The following is a 17,381-nucleotide window of genomic DNA, read 5'->3' as shown; positions in this document are numbered from 1 at the left end:
AGTACCATAGAAAAAAGGGAGCCTGTACGGCCGGGCGCGGTGGCTCATGCCTGTAATCCCAGCACTTTGGGAGGCCGAGGCGGGTTAGATCACGAAGTCAAGAGATCGAGACCATCCTGGTGAACATGGTGAAACCCCGTCTCTACTAAAAATACAAAAAATTAGCTGGGCGTGGTGGTGTGTGCCTGTAATCCCAGCTACTCAGGAGGCTGAGGCAGGAGAATTGCCTGAACCCAGGAGGCGGAGGTTGTGGTGAGCCGAGATCGCGCCACTGCACTCCAACCTGGGTAACGAGAGCGAAACTCCGTCTCAAAAAAAAAAAAAAAAAGAAAAGAAAAGAAAAAGGGAGCACGTTTAACTTTTTGAATAGGCAAGTTCCCAGCTGTATTTGAACACAGAATTTAAAAACAAAACAAAACAGCAATATCTTTACTCTGTGAATAACGCTCTTCTCCAACACCAGTTTTAGAAAGGGCTCCCATGATGTCTTGTTGCTGTCTAACAGTACACAGAAGTTACCATTAGTCTGATGATAAATTTCATCTTTAAGTATTTTTTTTTAAATAATGGAATTTTAGGGCTGGTGATGACTGTCAAGCTTTTTCAGACAAAGTTCCTCCTTCTATAGATGAAGGATTAAGCCACTCAGGTTATTTGTGGCAGAAATAAAGCCAGACCAAAGTCTCACAACACCCAACTAGTCTTCTTTCCATAACTCCACATTAGTGATTCTTAACTTGGGGTGGCTTTTGTCCCCAGGGGACATTTGGCAATGTCTGGAGACATTTCTGATGCTCAAGACTGCAGGAGGTGTGGGGTGGGGTGGGGAGTGATACTAGTGGTTAGTGGCCAAGAATGTTGCTAAATACCCCACAATGCACAGGGCAGCCCCTCATGACAAAGAATTATCTGGTCCAAAGAGCCAACAATGATGTTGAGAAATCTGCCCCACACTAAAAAAAAAAAAAAAAAAAAGGAAGAAAAAGAAAGAGTGTTCACTTAACAAACTAGAGTTTTCATTTCAATGTCCCCAACTAATGTCCCCAGCTAGCCTTCACAGTACTGCACCATCTGCACCATATTTAAAATAATACCGGCATATAACATTGAATTTGTTCTTTGAATCCATAAAAATGACTGCTATAAGAAAAAAGCATGTAAAAAAAAAAAAAGAAAAGAAAAGAAACAATTCGCTGCATCAAGGCCTTATCAAAATGGGTTTGATACCACTCCAAACTCCCACTTTTCTTTCCATACAATAACTTCAGAATAATTCATGAATATATTAACTTTTTTAAAAATTGCCTTTACTAGGCAAACCTCAAAATAAGACCTAGAAAATTGATGGGGATCAAAAGAAATGGGCCAGCCCCAAGAGTCAACATTAGAGAATCCATTATTGGTGAGAGAGTCCAGTTTAACATCAGTTTTTCCTCTGGTCAGGTCAATTCAAGCACAACCCTCCTTCTGTGTTTATTTGTTCGTTCGTTTGTGGAAAATCATGAAAGCATCATAAATTAAAACTAGAAAAAGATGAATAGGGCTAAAGTCAGATCAGGTCCACCCTGCACTGGGTGCCATACAGAGATGCCCACAAGGCAGCCCTCACTTTCCAAGAAAGCAGCTCGCTCTCAGGAGTATCTTCTCACCAGTTTCCTCAACAGGTTAAGGTACTATGGTTATGTAAGATGTTATCACTGATCATGTTATCCTGATCAAAGTGTACATGTGAACTTTCTATGCTTTTTTTAACAATAGCTGTGAGTCTAAAATTATTTCTAAAAAAGTTTTTTCACAATATAATGTGATTAGTAGTACATCTATTTTGGCTTTTTCTGTTGCTCTCTCCTAAAGATGGACCTGATTAGCTGATTGGTGAAGGGGTGTGTAAAAAGGCACAGGGAAATAAGGCATCATAAAGAGTCATTAACACCCCAGAAGTGATGCATTTTCATCAGATCACCTTCCAAACTGCCAAGGAGGTAAAAAGAAATGACCCAAGGAGGACTTAGAGGGAGGATACATAAAATCAATGGATCAAGCACAGGTGAGTTTCCCAGGTGACACTCCTTCATGGGTGCTCCAAGTAAATTCTGAGATGACAAAGGACAGCAGATATGAGAACTCTTTGTGTTTAGGGAAAAGTTATTAGGAGAAAAAGCATGAGAGAAAGGCACAATTTCTCCTATAAAATGACTTGGTAAGGATGGCACTGCCTATATCCCAATTCAACATATTGCCCTCAAATTTAGACACCATCCAACTAAGGCATGCCCAGGCATAAGGGAATTTCTTAAAGGTTAAAAGAAATGAGAGTCATGAAATCTAGAGTCACCTTCCAGATGTTGTACCATACATTTTCTGTGTCCTCTTGGACAAGTTCTTCTTGGCCCATTTTCCTAATCTGAAAGTCATGGAGTTTGTACTAAATCTCTAGGAACTCTACTCTCTGTTTCTGCCTCTAAGACTATTTTAGTTGTTACGATAACCTCTATAGAGTTAATAAAAAATAAAACCTATTCACAGATGGCAAGAAGTCTCCTCTGAATTTTCAAATGCAAAGTAGTTCCTTAATAAGTGGGGGTATAAATAATATTGCTATTTTAGTACCATGAAGTATTAGCTCAGAAATCCAAAAGCACTCATTTTCACCTACTTGGATTTATTCTCAAACACAGATGGGCCTTAAGATACCATGATTTCGGTTTGAGAGCGGCCAAGATGGCCGAATAGGAACAGCTGTGGAGTGCAGTTCCCAGAGAGAGTGACTCCGCATTTCCAACTGAGGTACCAGGTGCATGTCAATGTGTCTGGTTGGACAGCAGGTGTAGCCCAAAGAGAGTGAGTCAAGACAGGGTGGGGCACTACCTCATCAAGTGCAATGAACCAGAGAACGCTCCCTCCCACCCAACAGAGGCCATCAGGGACTTTTCCAGCCACTCCAGCACTCCAGTTCAGATACCATGCTTTTTATGGCCCACAGACCAGGAGATTCTCAGGGCTAAAAAGTGCTATGTGTTTCCAGCATGGCTGTTTCAGCAGGCGCCATGGGTTTTCCAGCATAAAAACCCGCAAAACTCTGGCCAGCTGTTTTAACTGGTGCCTGGAATGCATGGGAGACAGAACCGCCCATTACCTGAAAAGAAGAGGCTAAAACCAGAGAGCCAGGAGATATAGCTCAACGGGTCCCATCCCCACAAAAACCAGCCATTTGAAACACACTGGCCTGAGAATTTTGTAGCCAGTGCAGCAGTTTGAGCTTGACACAGGATAGTCAAGCTCCATGGAGGGAAGGGTGTCCATCATTATCAAGGCCATCTGCCATTACTGAGGCAGTCCGCCATTACCGAGGAAATCTGCCGTTACTGAGGCAATCTGCCATTACCTAGGCAATCCACTATTACTGAGGCAGTCTGCCATACCAAGGCAGTTCTAACTTTACCTGTGTAAACAAAACCATCAGGAAGTTTACACAGCAGCCGGGCAGAGCCCACGGCAGCTCAGCAATGCCTCTGGAGGCAGACTTTGACTAGACTCCTTCCTTGCTGGGCAGGGCATCTCTGAAAAAAGGCAGCAACATGTCAAGAACTTATAAATAAGCCAGCAACATGTCAAGAACTTATAAATAAAGCCCCGCCTTCCCAGGACAGAGCACATTGGAAAAGAGGCAGTTGTGAGTTCTGCAGCAACAGACTTAAATGTCCCTGCTTGGCAGCTCTGAACAGAACAATGGAGCTCCCAGTACAGCACTTGAGCTCTCATAAAGGACAGACTGCCTCCTCAAGCAGCTCCCTGACCCCTGTATATCCAAGGAGGCACCTCATAAAGAAGAGTTGTGGCTGACATCTGGCGGGTACCCTTCTGGGACGAAGATACCAAAGGAAGGAACAGGCAGCAACCCTTACTGTTCTTCAGCCCCTGTAGGTGATTCTTTGGCAAGCAGGGTCTGGAGCTGACCTCCAGCAGTCCTGCAGCACAGCATCCTGACTGTTAGAAGGAAAACTAAAAAACAAAAAGAAATAGCTTCAACATCAACAGAAAGGATGTCTGTTGATGTCTGTTGATCAACAGAAAGGATGTCTCAGAGACACCATCCAAAAGTCACCAACTTCAGAGATCAAAGGTAGATGAATCCATGAAGAAAGGAAGAAACCAACATAAAAAGGATGAAATCACCAAAACAAACATAAAAAGGATGAAATCACCAAAACCAGAATGCCTCTTCTCCTCCAAGAGATCATAACTCCTCACCAGCAAGGAAACAAAACTAGATGGAGAATGAGTTTGACAAATTGATAGAAGCAGGCTTCAGAAAGTGAGTAATAACAAACTTCTCAACTAAAGGAGTATGTTCTAACCCAATGCAAAGAAACTAAGAACGTTGAAAAAAGGTTAGATGAAATGCTAATGAGAATAACCAGCTTAGAGAAGAACATAAACGACTTGATGGAGCCAAAAAACACAGCATGAGAACTTCACGAAGCATACACAAGCTTCAATAGCTGAATCAATCAGAGGAAAGGATATCAGAGATTGAAGATCAACTCAATGAAATAAAATGAGAAGACAAGATTAGAGAAAAAAGAGTGAAAAGAAATGAACAAAGCCTCCAAGAAATATGGGATTATGTGGAAAGACCTCATCTACATTAGATTGGTGTACCTGAATGTGATGGGGAGAATGAATCCAAACTGGGGAACACTTTTCAGGATATTATCCAGGAGAATGTTCCCAACCTAGAAAGGCAGGTCAACACTAAAATTCAAGAAATACAGAGAACACCACAAAGATAATCCTCAGAAGAGCAACCCCAAGGCACATAATCATCAGATTCACCAGGGTTGAAATGAAGAAAAAAATGCTAAGGGCAGCCAGAGAGAAAGGTCGGGTTACCCACAAAGGGAAGCCCATCAGACTCACAGCGGATCTCTCGGCAGAAATCCTACAAGCCAGAAGAGAGCGGGGACTAATATTCAACATTCTTAAAGAAAAGAACTTTCAACCTAGAATTTCGTATCCAGCCAAACTAAGCTTTGTAAGTGAAGGAGAAATAAAATCCTTTACGGACAAGCAGTTGCTGAAAGATTTCATCACTACCAGGCCTGCCTTGCAAGAGCTCCTGAAAGAAGCACTAAACATAGAAAGGAACAACCAGTACCAGCCACTCCAAAAATGTACCAAATGGTAAAAAGAATCAACACAATGAAGAAACTGCATCAACTAACACACAAAACAACCAGCTAGCATCAAAATGGTAGGATCAAATCCACACATAACAATATTAACCTTAAATGTAAATGGGCTAAATGCCCCAATCAAAAGACACAAACTGGAATATTGGATAAAAAGTCAAGACCCATCAGTGTGCTGTATTCAGGAGACCCATCTTATGTGCAAAGACACACATAGGCTCAAAATAAAGGGATGAAGGAAGATTTACCAAGCAAATGGAGACAAAAAAAAAAAAAAAAGCAGGGATTGCAGTCCTAGTCTCTGATAAAAAGGACTTTAAACCAACAAAGATCAAAAAAGACAAAGAAGGGCAGTATATAATAGTAAAAGGATGAATGCAACAAGAAGAGCTAATTATTCTAAATATATATGCACCCAATAGAGGAGCACCCAGATACATAAAGCAAGTTCTTAACAACCTACAGAGACTTAGACTCCAACAAAATAATAGTGGGAGACTTTAACACTCCACTGTCAATATTAGACAGATCAACGAGACAGAAGATTAACAAGGATATCCAGGACTTGAACTCAGTCTGGACTGAGTTCAAGTCCTGGATATTTGGACTGAGCAAATCTAATTGACACCTGAACCAAGTGGATCTAATTGACATCTACAGAACTCTCCACCCCAAATACACAGAATATACATTCTTCTCAGCACCACATTGCACTTACTCTAAAATTGACCACATAATTGGAAGTAAATCACTCCTCAGGAAATGCAAAAGAACAGAAATCATAACAACCAGTCTCTCAGACCACAGTGTAATCAAATTAGAACTCAGTATTAAGAAACTCACTCAAAACCACACAACTACATGGAAACTGAACAACCTGCTCCTGAATGACTACTGGATAAATAATGAAGGCAGAAATAAAGATGTTCTTTGAAACCAATGAGAATGAAGACACAATGTACTAGAATCTATGGGACACATTTAAAGCAGTGTCCAGAGGGAAATTTATAGCACTAAATGCCCATATGAGAAGTGAGGAAAGATCTAAAATCAACACCCTATCATCAAAATTAAAAGAGCTAGAAGAGCAAGATCAAACAAATTCAAAAGGTAGCAGAAGACAAGAAATAACTAAGATCAGAGCAGAACTGAAGGAGATAGAAACAAAAAAAAACCCTTCAAAAAGTCAATAAATCCATGAGCTGGTTTTTTGAAAAGGTCAATAATACAGATAGCCCACTAACCAGCCTAATAAAAAAGAAAAGAGAGAGAATCGAATAGATGTAATAAGAAATGAAACACGGGATATCACTACTCATTTCACAGAAATACAAACTACCATCAGAGATTACCACAAACAACTCTATACACATAAACCAGTAAATCTAGAAGAAATGGATAAATTCCTGGACACTTACATCCTCCCAAGACTAAACCAGGAAGAAGGTGAATCCCCGAATAGGCCAATGACAAGGTCTGAAGTAGAGGCAGCAATTAATAGCCTACCATCAAAAAACGTCCAGGTCCAGATGGGTTTATAGCTGAATTCTATCAGAGGTACAAAGAGAGGCTGGTACCATTCCTCCCAAAACTATTCCAAATATAAAAAGAGGGAATCCACCCTAATTCATCTTATGAGGCCAACATCATCCTGATACCAAAATCTGGTAGAGACATAACTGAAAAAGAAAATTTCAGGCCAATATCCATGATGAACATCAATGTGAAAACCTTCAATAAAATTCTAGCAAACTGAATGCAACAGCACATCAAAAAGCTTATCCATCACGGTCAAGTAGGCTTCATTCCAGGGATGCAAGGCTGTTTCGGTGTACGCAAATCTATAAACATAATCCATCATATAAGCAGAACCAAAGACAAAAACCACATGATCATCTCAATAGATGCAGAGAAGGCCTTCAACAAAATTCAACAGCCCTTTATGCTAAAAACTCTTTACAAACTAGATATCGATGGAACGTATCCAAAATAATAAAAGCTATTTATGACAAGCCCACAGCCAATATAATACTAAATGGGCAAAAACTGGAAGCATTCCTGTTGAAAACTGGCACTAGGCAAGGGTGTCCTCTCTCACCATTCCTATTTAACATAGTATTGGAAATTCTAGCCAGAGTAATAAGGCAAGAAAAGGAAATGAAAGGTATTCAATTAGGGAAAGAGGAAGTCAAATTGTCTCTATTTGCAGATGACATGATTGTATATTTAGAAGACCCCATTGTCTCAGTTCAAAATCTCCTTAAGCTGATAAGCAACTTCAGCAAAGTCTCCAGACACAAAATCAATGTGCAAAAATCACAAGCATTCCTATACACCAATAACAGACAAACAGAGCCAAATCATGAGCAAACTTCCATTCACAATTGCTACAAAGAGAATAAAATACCTAGGAATACAACTAACAAAGGACATGAAGGACCTCTTCAAGGAGAACTACAAACCACTGCTCAAGAAAATAAGAGAGGACACAAATAGATGGAAAAACATTCCATGCTCATGGTTAGGAAGAATCAATGTTGTGAAAATGGCCATACTGCCCAAAGTAATTTATAGATTCAATGCTATCCCCATCAAACTACCATTGATCTTCTACATAGAACTGGAAAAAAAACACCTTAAACTTCATATAGAACCAAAAAAGGAGCCCATAAAGCCAAGACAATCCTAAGCAAAAAGAACAAAGCTGGAGGCATCATGCTATCTGACTTCAAACTATACTACAAGGCTACAGTAATCAAAACAGCATGGTACTGGTACCAAAACAGACATATAGACCAACGGTTAGGAACAGAGGCCTCAGAAGTAACGCCACACATCTACAACCATCTGATCTTTGACAAACCTGACAAAAACAAGCAATGGGTAAAGGATTCCTGTTTAATAAATGGTGTTGGGAAAACTGGCTAGCCACGTGCAGAAAACTGAAACTGGACCCCTTCCTTACACCTGATACAAAAATTAACTCCAGATGGATTAAATATTTAAACATAAGACCTAACACCATGAAAAACCTAGAAGAAAACCTAGGCAATACCATTCAGGACATAGGCATAGGCAAGGACTTCATGACTAAAACACCAAAAGCAAGGGCAACACAAGCCAAAATAGACAAATGGGACCTAATTAAACTTAAGAGCTTCTGCACAGCAGAAGTAACAATCATTAGAGTGAACCAGCAACCAACAGAAAGGGAAAAAATTTCTGCAAGCTACCCCTCTGACAAAGGGCTAATATCCAGAATCTACAAAGAAGTAAAACAAATACACAAGAAAAAACAAACAACCCCATTCAAAAGTGGGTGAAAGATATGAACAGACACTTTTCAAAAGAAGACATTTCTGCAGCCAACCAACATATGAAAAAATGCTCATCATCACTGGTCTTTAGAGAAATGCAAATCAAAACCACATTGAGATACCATCTCATGCCAGTTAGAATGGCAATCATTAAAAAATTTGGAGACAACAGATGCTGGAGAGGATGTGGAGAAATAGGAACACTTTTACACTGTAGGTGGGAGTGTAAATTAGTTCAACCATTGCAGAAGACAGTGTGGCAATTCCTCAAGGATCTAGAAATAGAAATACCATTTGGCCCAGCAATCCCATTACTGGGTATATACCCAAAGGATGATAAATCCTTCTATTATAGACACATGCACATGTATGTCCATTGCAGCACTGTTTACAATAGTAAAGACTTGGAACCAACCCAAATGCCCATCAATGACAGACTGGATAAAGAAGATATGGCACATATACACCATGGAATACTATGCAGCCATAAAAAAGGATGAGTTCATGTCCTTTACAGGGATATGCATGAATCTGGAAACCATCATTCTCAGCAAACTGACACAAGAACAGAAAACCAAACACTGCATGTTCTCACTCATAGGTGAGTGTTGAACAATTCGAACACATGGACCCAGGGAGGGGAGCATCACACAGCAGGACCTGTTGGGGGTTGGGGGGCTAGGGGAGGAATAACAGGGGTGGGGGCATTGGGGAGGGATAACATTAGGAGAAATACCTAATGTAGGTGACAGGGGAAGGAGGCAACAAACCACCATGGTATGGCATGTGTATATCTATGTAACAATCCTGCAAGATCTACATATGTATCCCAGAACTTAAAGTCAAAAAAAAAAATTTTAACCTAGGAGAAGCTAAGCATATGTCTGATTACTGAATGTAACAAAATACAAAAGAAATAGGCAAATTTCCATTTATGATAGTAAGGCATAAACACTTTGTTCTGATACAAATATGCCATGATTTTCCAAGGATAAAGCTGTCTGAGAAAATGGAGTTTAGAGGCTAATTTCAGAGCTTCCAGAGGACGGCTTTAACCCCTATGAATTGCACTCCTGCACACTGTCCAAGACCTTCTGGGTCCTGCACAACATGTCCAAATCACAGAAGAGCACAGTTTCCTAGGAGATCAGAGTGGAGAGAGAATTCTGAGCTTAGAGGAACCAGAATGTGCCACCATGGGTTTTTTGGAAAGAAGGTAGATTTTAGGCATATAAATACCCCTATTCTGCTATTTTTACAAAGTGAAACTCAATAAGTATTTGTATTATTGGCATTTTATTAAAAGCCTGTGGTTAATTCAGTCCAGGCTTATGGATAAATTATGCAACAGGGTTTTGAAATGTACTAATACTTTATCAATCACATATATACTTTTCTAAGGCTGAAATTTACCACATTTTGCCCATTTGGGTTTTGGGCCAAAATAGAAGAATTATTTACATGCTAACTGGTTTACTTTTATTAAGGTTCTGTGCCTGGGAAGATATAAGGAAATATACTGGGTGTTATCACTGAACAATATCTATTAGCCACTGCTATTAGTTCATGCAATGGTTTGCATATGTCACCCAAAAGTTCATGTGTTGAGAACTTAATCCCCAATGCAACATTACTGGAAGGCAAGGCCTAATATGAATTAACTAAATCATGGAGGTTCTGCCCTCATGAATGGATTAATATTATCACAGGAATAGGTTAATTATCTCAAAAATGAGTATGTTATAAAAGGGAGTTTGGTCCCCTCTTGCTCTCTTGCCTTCACTATCTCTTGCCCTTCCACCTTCTGCCATGGGATGATGCAGCACAAAGGTCCTTGCCAGATGCTGGTGCCATGCTCTTGAAATTCCCTGTCTCCAGAATTCTGATCTAATTTCTGTTCAATATAATTACCCATTCTATGCTATTCTGCTATAGCAGCATAAAACAGACTAAGACACCCACCTTCCACTCCTTTGCCTACCTTCAAGTCACCCAAGATGTTTGCATTATTCTGCAGGCAGAATAATGGTAATTTCAACAGACTCTCAACTTTTATAGAGATAACTTGCACTGCAGCTAAGTTTATGAGTTATTTTCACCACTATTCTTTAGTATGATATGGAGCAAAGTAACAAGGGTGTGTCAGGCAGAAGTTAGTTAACCTAAATTATAAAAACCAACTTTTAAGTTACTGTCAGCATTACTGATAATTTTAAAATGAATGATTTCAGGGAGGTCTGCTAGACTTTAGAACTGAACTCCCTCCCTGGCCTATGAAAGATCAGTTTTCAGTTGACATTGTATCCCCACCAGACATTGTCTTTCAGCATCATACATTTCCTTTTCCCCTTTCTTCATTCTGATTTTCTGTCCATTTATGAAAGGTACCATATAATTTCCTCTTACTATAACTGCCTCCTATCTAACTCTGACTCCCCTCCATCTTTGTCTTTTTTCCTCTGTCTTCTGCTCACCTCTGATCAACTCACCCCAGCATTTATCTTCATCACAACCTTTATCTTATAGGAAATAGGACAGAGGAAAGCAGGTGATTTCCATTTATGATAGTAAGGAAAGCAGGGAATCACCATGTTGAGATCGAATGTTTTAAAATAACTTTGAGCTGCATGGCAAAGAACAAAAGGAGTATAGAAAAGACCAGAAGAAAAAAAATCAAGGGGGAAATAGTGAGGGCCTCGATTAAGGCAGTAATAGCAGTAAAGGCAAGGTAGGAACAGAATTTTTTTAAAATATGCTGAAAATAGACTGAATAGGGTGTGATATCTGACTGTAGGATAGTGATAAAGGAGACAGAATGAAAAATAACTTGAAGTTTTGTAGCTGTGCTGATAGATAAATATGATTCATTTAACAGAAACAAGAAACTAAGACCAAAAAATCAGGTATGAGGGAGACAATGTGTTCATATTTGGAAATGTTGAGCCACATTCAGGGGTAAGGTTCAATGTGCCAATAACAATTGGTATTCTCAAAAGGCAGTAAACTTTCTAGATTTCTTTTTTTTTTTTTTTGAGATGGAGTTTCGCTCTTGTTGCCCAGGCTGGAGTGCAATGGCTCAATCCCAGCTCACTGCAACCTCTGCCTACCGGGTTCAAGTGAGTCTCCTGCCTCAGCCTCCCAGGTAGCTGGGATTACAGGTATGTGCCACCATGCCTAGATAATTTTGTATTTTTAGTAGAGACAAGGTTTTTCCATGTTGGTCAGGCTGGTCTCGAATTCCCGACCTCAGGTGATCTGCCCACCTTGGCCTCCCAAAGTGCTGGGATTATAGGCATGGGCCACCATGCCCAGCCAAACTTCTAGATTTAAAGAACATCAAGGTTAGCAAAATCCTCCAACCATTTTTTTCTTTACTTACTCCTTCATTTTACCAAAATAAAATATGTGTTGAGAAGCCACTGCATGCCAAGTCCTGAAATAGCCATTAAAGGCAGGAAAAAGGAAAAGAAAGAAAATAGAGTGAACAGAGCCCCTACTCTCAGAGCATTTGCAAGTTATGGTGGGAGATGATACCAAAACGCTAGCATGAAGTGTTGGGATGAGGGGAGTGTTACCAAAGCAGTCTTCATGGAAGAAGTGACATTTATTGGGAATAAGACAGTTCTTTTTCAAGCTCATTAATCAACCTAACACCTGCAGAGGGACTACATGCTTCTTACTTGCTTGCCTTCACAGTCTGTATGTCCCCCGAGATTCCAGGCCAGCTATAATGTAGATTCTCTCCACAAACACAACCACAGACTTGACTCTACTGTGCTCAATTTCACTTTTTTTCTGTGGAAGTAATGCTGTTACTTCTTTGTGGAAAAACTTCTGTTAATCTTCTACCTTTTAAAATATCTTGGTAACAAAGTATTTATGAACAAACTCTTAGAATTCTAGACAACATTATGGCAGAAGTGAAAGTTTAATCCTAAATCTTATCATTGCTCTGAAATTGTCCATCTACCTTCTGGGAGAAGGTGCTACTCCCAAAAAATACAGAGTGAAGCATCTTGGCAGAGAGAAGGGTACTTAAATTCAGGCCAGCCCAGCAATTCCACTCCAAGATATTTACTCAAAAGAAATGAAAACATTAAGTCCGCAGAAAGACTAGTATAAGAATGTTCACGAAAGCTTTATACACAATAATCAAAAACTAGAAATCACCCACATGTCCATCAATTGCTGAATGGATAAATGGTCGTATATCCGTACAATGAAATATTACTCGGGGATATAAAGGAAGAAACAACTAAATCAACAACATGGACGAATCTCAAAAGCATTATGCTGAGTAAAATAAGCCTGACAGAAAATGACTACAAATTATATTATTTCACTTATATTTGAAATTAAAAAAAAACAGCAACAAATTATAGCACTAGAAAGATTACTGGCTGCCAAGGGCAGGGTGGTAGAGCTGGAGATGGACTACAAAGGAGCTCAAGGGAAACTTTGGGGTGGTGGAAATATTATGTATTATAATTGTGATAGTGGTTACATCACACATTTTCCAAACTTATCAAAGTGTACATTAGATTGGTTGATTTATTTTATATGTTATACTTGAATTCAGCCAATTTTTAAAAATAAAAAGAATGAGTTAGGCTGAATTGACAAATAGGCCCAAGCTCTCCCAGCCAGAAGATGTTAGTGACCCTCAGGAAGTTGTGAGAGCCAGCACTATCTCAGCCCTCTGGTTCTCAAGAACTCCTCAGCCTATATGCTTTGGCTTCAGATTCTGAGACTCCCTAGCTGCTACAGACTAAGGATCCCAATACCTCACTCTCACCCTGCCACGCACCTGCCCAAAACCTCAGGCCAGAATCAGCCTGCTCATCCAGACAGTAATAGTACTATAATCCTAAACCCTTCAAGTCCTAGGCTAGGTACCTGATGATGACAAAACTTTATCCTGGAACTAATGACTGGGGAAAATGCCTGGTAAGGATTGCACTTTAAGGCATCTGACTATTTAGCATCTTAAATACAGACTCTTGGCTCTTCTGTTGTCAGTTTCTTAAAAGGACAAGGAGCTGGGCTTGTCTGTTTGAAACCACAGTTTCTCTGCAGCTGTCTGACTCCCTATGATTCTACTGAATTGTTTTCCATCATCCCTGTGATACAAGCCATGGCTGATGCTCATGTCCTTGAAGCAGGTGACTTGGGAAGAGGGAAAAAAGTCCTGAGTTTAAAATGAATCTTCACTGCAGTACAGCCCTCAAGTCTAGGAGAAATCCTGAGTCCTGAGTCTCTCAGTCCTGAGTCTGGGAGAAGTCATGTGCAGAAGACTTGTTTCTCCATCACGGAACACCATCACTATTCACTCTTTCCTTCATCTCACTGATGCCATCAAATAAAATACAAAATTTTGAAATTTCTGAATAGCATTTTAAGTTCCATTTTTAGAATGTCAATGACTAATGTATGAGATTTGTACCAGAAACCTTATAAAAGGTGTTTATTGCACACTTGATGCCATACAAAGTAAACTTACATTCAGTGAGCTGTGACGTGCCAAACACTTGACAAAGCTATTTGATGTGCCTTACCTAATCTCGTCCTCACAATAATTCTGTTAATTACTTGCATACCATCCTTTTATTTGCAGATAAATTCATAAGCTCTGGAAACTGCACATAAACTGTGGTTTAATGCTTGGTTAAATATTCACAAGGTGCTGGGTTTGAATTCCTTCCTAGTGACCTACTAGCTGTGTAGACCTTGGGTAAATAAGTTTCCCTCTAGGTTTGTTTCCTCACCTATAAAATGAAGAAAATTGATGTGATTTCGATCTGCATCCCTGCTCAAATCTCATGTGGAATTGTAATCCCCAATGTTGGAGGTGAGGCCTGGTGAGAGGTGATTGGGTCAAATAGGCTGTTTCTCATGAATGATTTAGCACCATCCCCTTGGTGCTGTTCTAGTGTTAGTGAGTTCTCATGAAATCTGGTTGTTTAAAAGTATATGGCACCTCCCCTCCCCTTTGCTCCTGCTCCTACCATGTAAGACACCTCACTCCCCCTTTGCCTTCTGCCATGATTGAAAGCTCCCTGAAGTCTTCCCAGAAGCAGATATTGTCATGCTTCCTGTACAGCTTGCAGAACTGTGAGCCAATTAAACCTCTTTTCTTATAAATTACTCAGTCTTGGGTATTTCTTTATAGCAATGCAAGAATAGACTAATACAGAAAATACATCATAATTCACTGAGCTTTGAAAGGATTAGATAATTGACACAATAAGCACAATAAGTATTAATTATTGGTTTTATCTCAAATGCCAGGCTGACTTCAAATGGAATAAATACAACACATATGGACAAATACCACTCTCAACTGTTCCGAGGTTCAATTTCCACACCATGAATCCCATTCTGCCCTTCAATTAGTCCTGCCCTTCTTCAGTCAATGTGGTAAAATTTTTATTTTTTTACCTTTAGATTCAGAGGGTATATGAACGTATTGTGTGAGGCTAAGGTTTGGGCTTCAGTTGAATCTGTTACCCAAATAGAGAACATAGTACCCAATAGGTAGTTTTGTTAAACCTTGCTTCCCTCTTTCCCTCCCCCATTTTGGAGTCCCCATTGCCTATTCTTCCAATCTTTATGCACACATGTACCCAATGATTAGCTCCCACTTGTAAGTGAGAACATGCTTTTTATTTTTGTTTCTGTGTTAATTCACTTAGGATAATGGCCTTCAGTTGCACCAATGTTGCTGCAGAGGACATGATTTCATTCATTTCTATGGCTGTGTAGTATTTCATGGTATATATGTACCACATTTTCTTTATCCAGCCCATCATTGATAGGCACCTAGGTTGATTCCATGTCTTTACTATTGTGAATAATGCTGCAATAAACATGTGAGTTCAGGTATCATTTTGGTAGAACAACGTACTTTCCTTTGGGTACATATACAGTAATGAGATGGCTGGGTCAAATGCTATTTCTATTTTCAGTTCTTTGAGAAATCTTCAAACTGCTTTCCACAGGGATTGAACTAATTTATAGTCCCCCCAACAGCATATAAGTGTTCCTTTTTCTCCACAACCTCACCAACATCTATTATTCTTTGACTTTTCAGTAATAGCCATTTTGACTGGTATGAGATGGTATGTGGTAAAATTTTGATGAGCAAAAATATATATAAAGCTTCTGCCTTCTATGAGTCTATGAGGACCATTTCTGTAGTTTCATGGTCTCGGTTTCCCAAACTATCTCTAATAATTCAAATTAGACCAGAAAACTGTATTGTTAGACAGGCCAGCTGTCTCCTTCACTTACCTGTTCTGGATATTTGCTCCCAGTGATCTCTGCTACAGTGTTGAAAGAATCAGTATCTGGGTAGGTCTTTGCCGCCATCTTTAGCTGAATGACAATTTTGAGCCCCCGAGCAGCCATTCTTGACATCATTTCTGCATCTTCCACCGTAATACAGGCTGTTGGAATCTTGGGCACGTCATCCTGGTATTCCTGAATACCTGTATGAGGACTGAGAGAAAAAGCCACCAGGTTGCCTTGAAAGTGGAAATAGATCAAAATAGTTTTTAAAAAGCACCTGTATATTGACATTTGATTTCCACTCATCTTTCTTTGTATATGGGAATCAGGAAAGGTGGTAGTATTAATTTATTTGCTTTTGATGTGAATGTAATTTTTACTTTTTGTTAAGAATAAATTAGAAACTTCAATTTAATAATCATCTCATTGAAAACATATGTAAATTATTTGATAATTTGGATGATCCTTCAAAGTTGCAAATTTCCACCAACTCTGAAGGACATTAGCAGTGCCATCATGATCAAAAGGCACCAGGAGACAAGGGAACTCTGGAGTTTGTCAAGGCTGCAGACTAGAAGATCCACATGTCTGGAATAAAACTGACCCAGATACATTTAGCTCTGTCACTGCCCACCAGTGGGCCTACTCTCTTCCTACCCAAACACAGAGGTCTAAATATATATCTCCACATTGGTGGCAGAACACCATGCAGGAAAAGTGCAATGTCTGGGAATATGTTCATATTCTCATGAAGAAAAGTTGCTGAATAAACACAGCCCCTTGATTTTACTGGCATAAGAGAAAAAAAAAAACTATTATAATTTTGGCACTAAAGGAGAAATACTATCCCAACAGCAGAATTTTTCCTGCTAATTTCTAGAGCTTCTTACATTACTAGAAGCACTTATAATTGAAGCTAATATTAATCTACTGTTGATTCAACCTCTGTATCTACTAATGAAGTTTATCAAAGTCATTTTCTAAAATTGTTCTTTCAAACTGTACCTTTTCACCCCTAAGATATGGCTCCAAACCGTCCTGCACCACAGTGCTCTCAGGATCAAACTGCCAAAACTTCCAAGTGTATGCCACAGTCCATTCCTATCTTCTGTTAAAGCATAGGGTAAGAACTTCCCTTTTGAAAATTATTTTTTTCTTTTCATATTTTTATATTTGCTTCAGGTCGCATATTTACAGAACAACCTCCCTCCCCCTTTCACTCACAACACATTTCTCTCTTTCAGATGATATCTTGGTGATTATCTCCTACAGAAGCAACTCTAGTTTCCACATGCACAAACACAATGATGCAGTCTTATCTCTAACTACATCCTTGGTGTAACTGTATTGTTGTAACCATATTTCAGGTGACTATTTACTTAGAGAAACTGCAATGTAGAATGGTTAAAAACAGGTCTGGAGCAAGACTGCTTGGGTTCAAATCTGGACTTATTGCTAATTGGCCTAGGGCAAGTTACCCACATCTTTGTTTCAGGGGCATCATCTATAAATATAAGTGATAATAAGACCATTTCATAGAGTTATTTTGCAGAAATAATTAATTTATACAAGTAAATCACTTACC

At 39.4% G+C, this 17,381-nt stretch overlaps 1 protein-coding gene across 1 annotated transcript in view; it reads right to left on the bottom strand.

Moving 5' to 3' along the window:
- The window catches only part of CPQ (carboxypeptidase Q), a 516,880-nt gene that overhangs the window by 278,754 nt on the left and 220,745 nt on the right, over nucleotides 1–17,381 (bottom strand). Inside the window, exon 4 of the mRNA XM_012467968.2 lies at nucleotides 15,800–16,007. Within this exon, the coding sequence (XP_012323391.1) occupies nucleotides 15,800–16,007 (208 nt within the window). The remainder of the gene's footprint in view (nucleotides 1–15,799; nucleotides 16,008–17,381) is intronic.

This window comes from Aotus nancymaae, unplaced genomic scaffold (genome assembly GCF_030222135.1).
Source record: "Aotus nancymaae isolate 86718 unplaced genomic scaffold, 86718_ANA_hifiasm-v0.15.2.pri h1tg000036l, whole genome shotgun sequence".
NCBI classification, from domain to species: domain Eukaryota; kingdom Metazoa; phylum Chordata; class Mammalia; order Primates; family Aotidae; genus Aotus; species Aotus nancymaae.
Note: the sequence above shows the minus strand (reverse complement) of the source record. Positions and strands in the feature narration are given on the sequence as shown.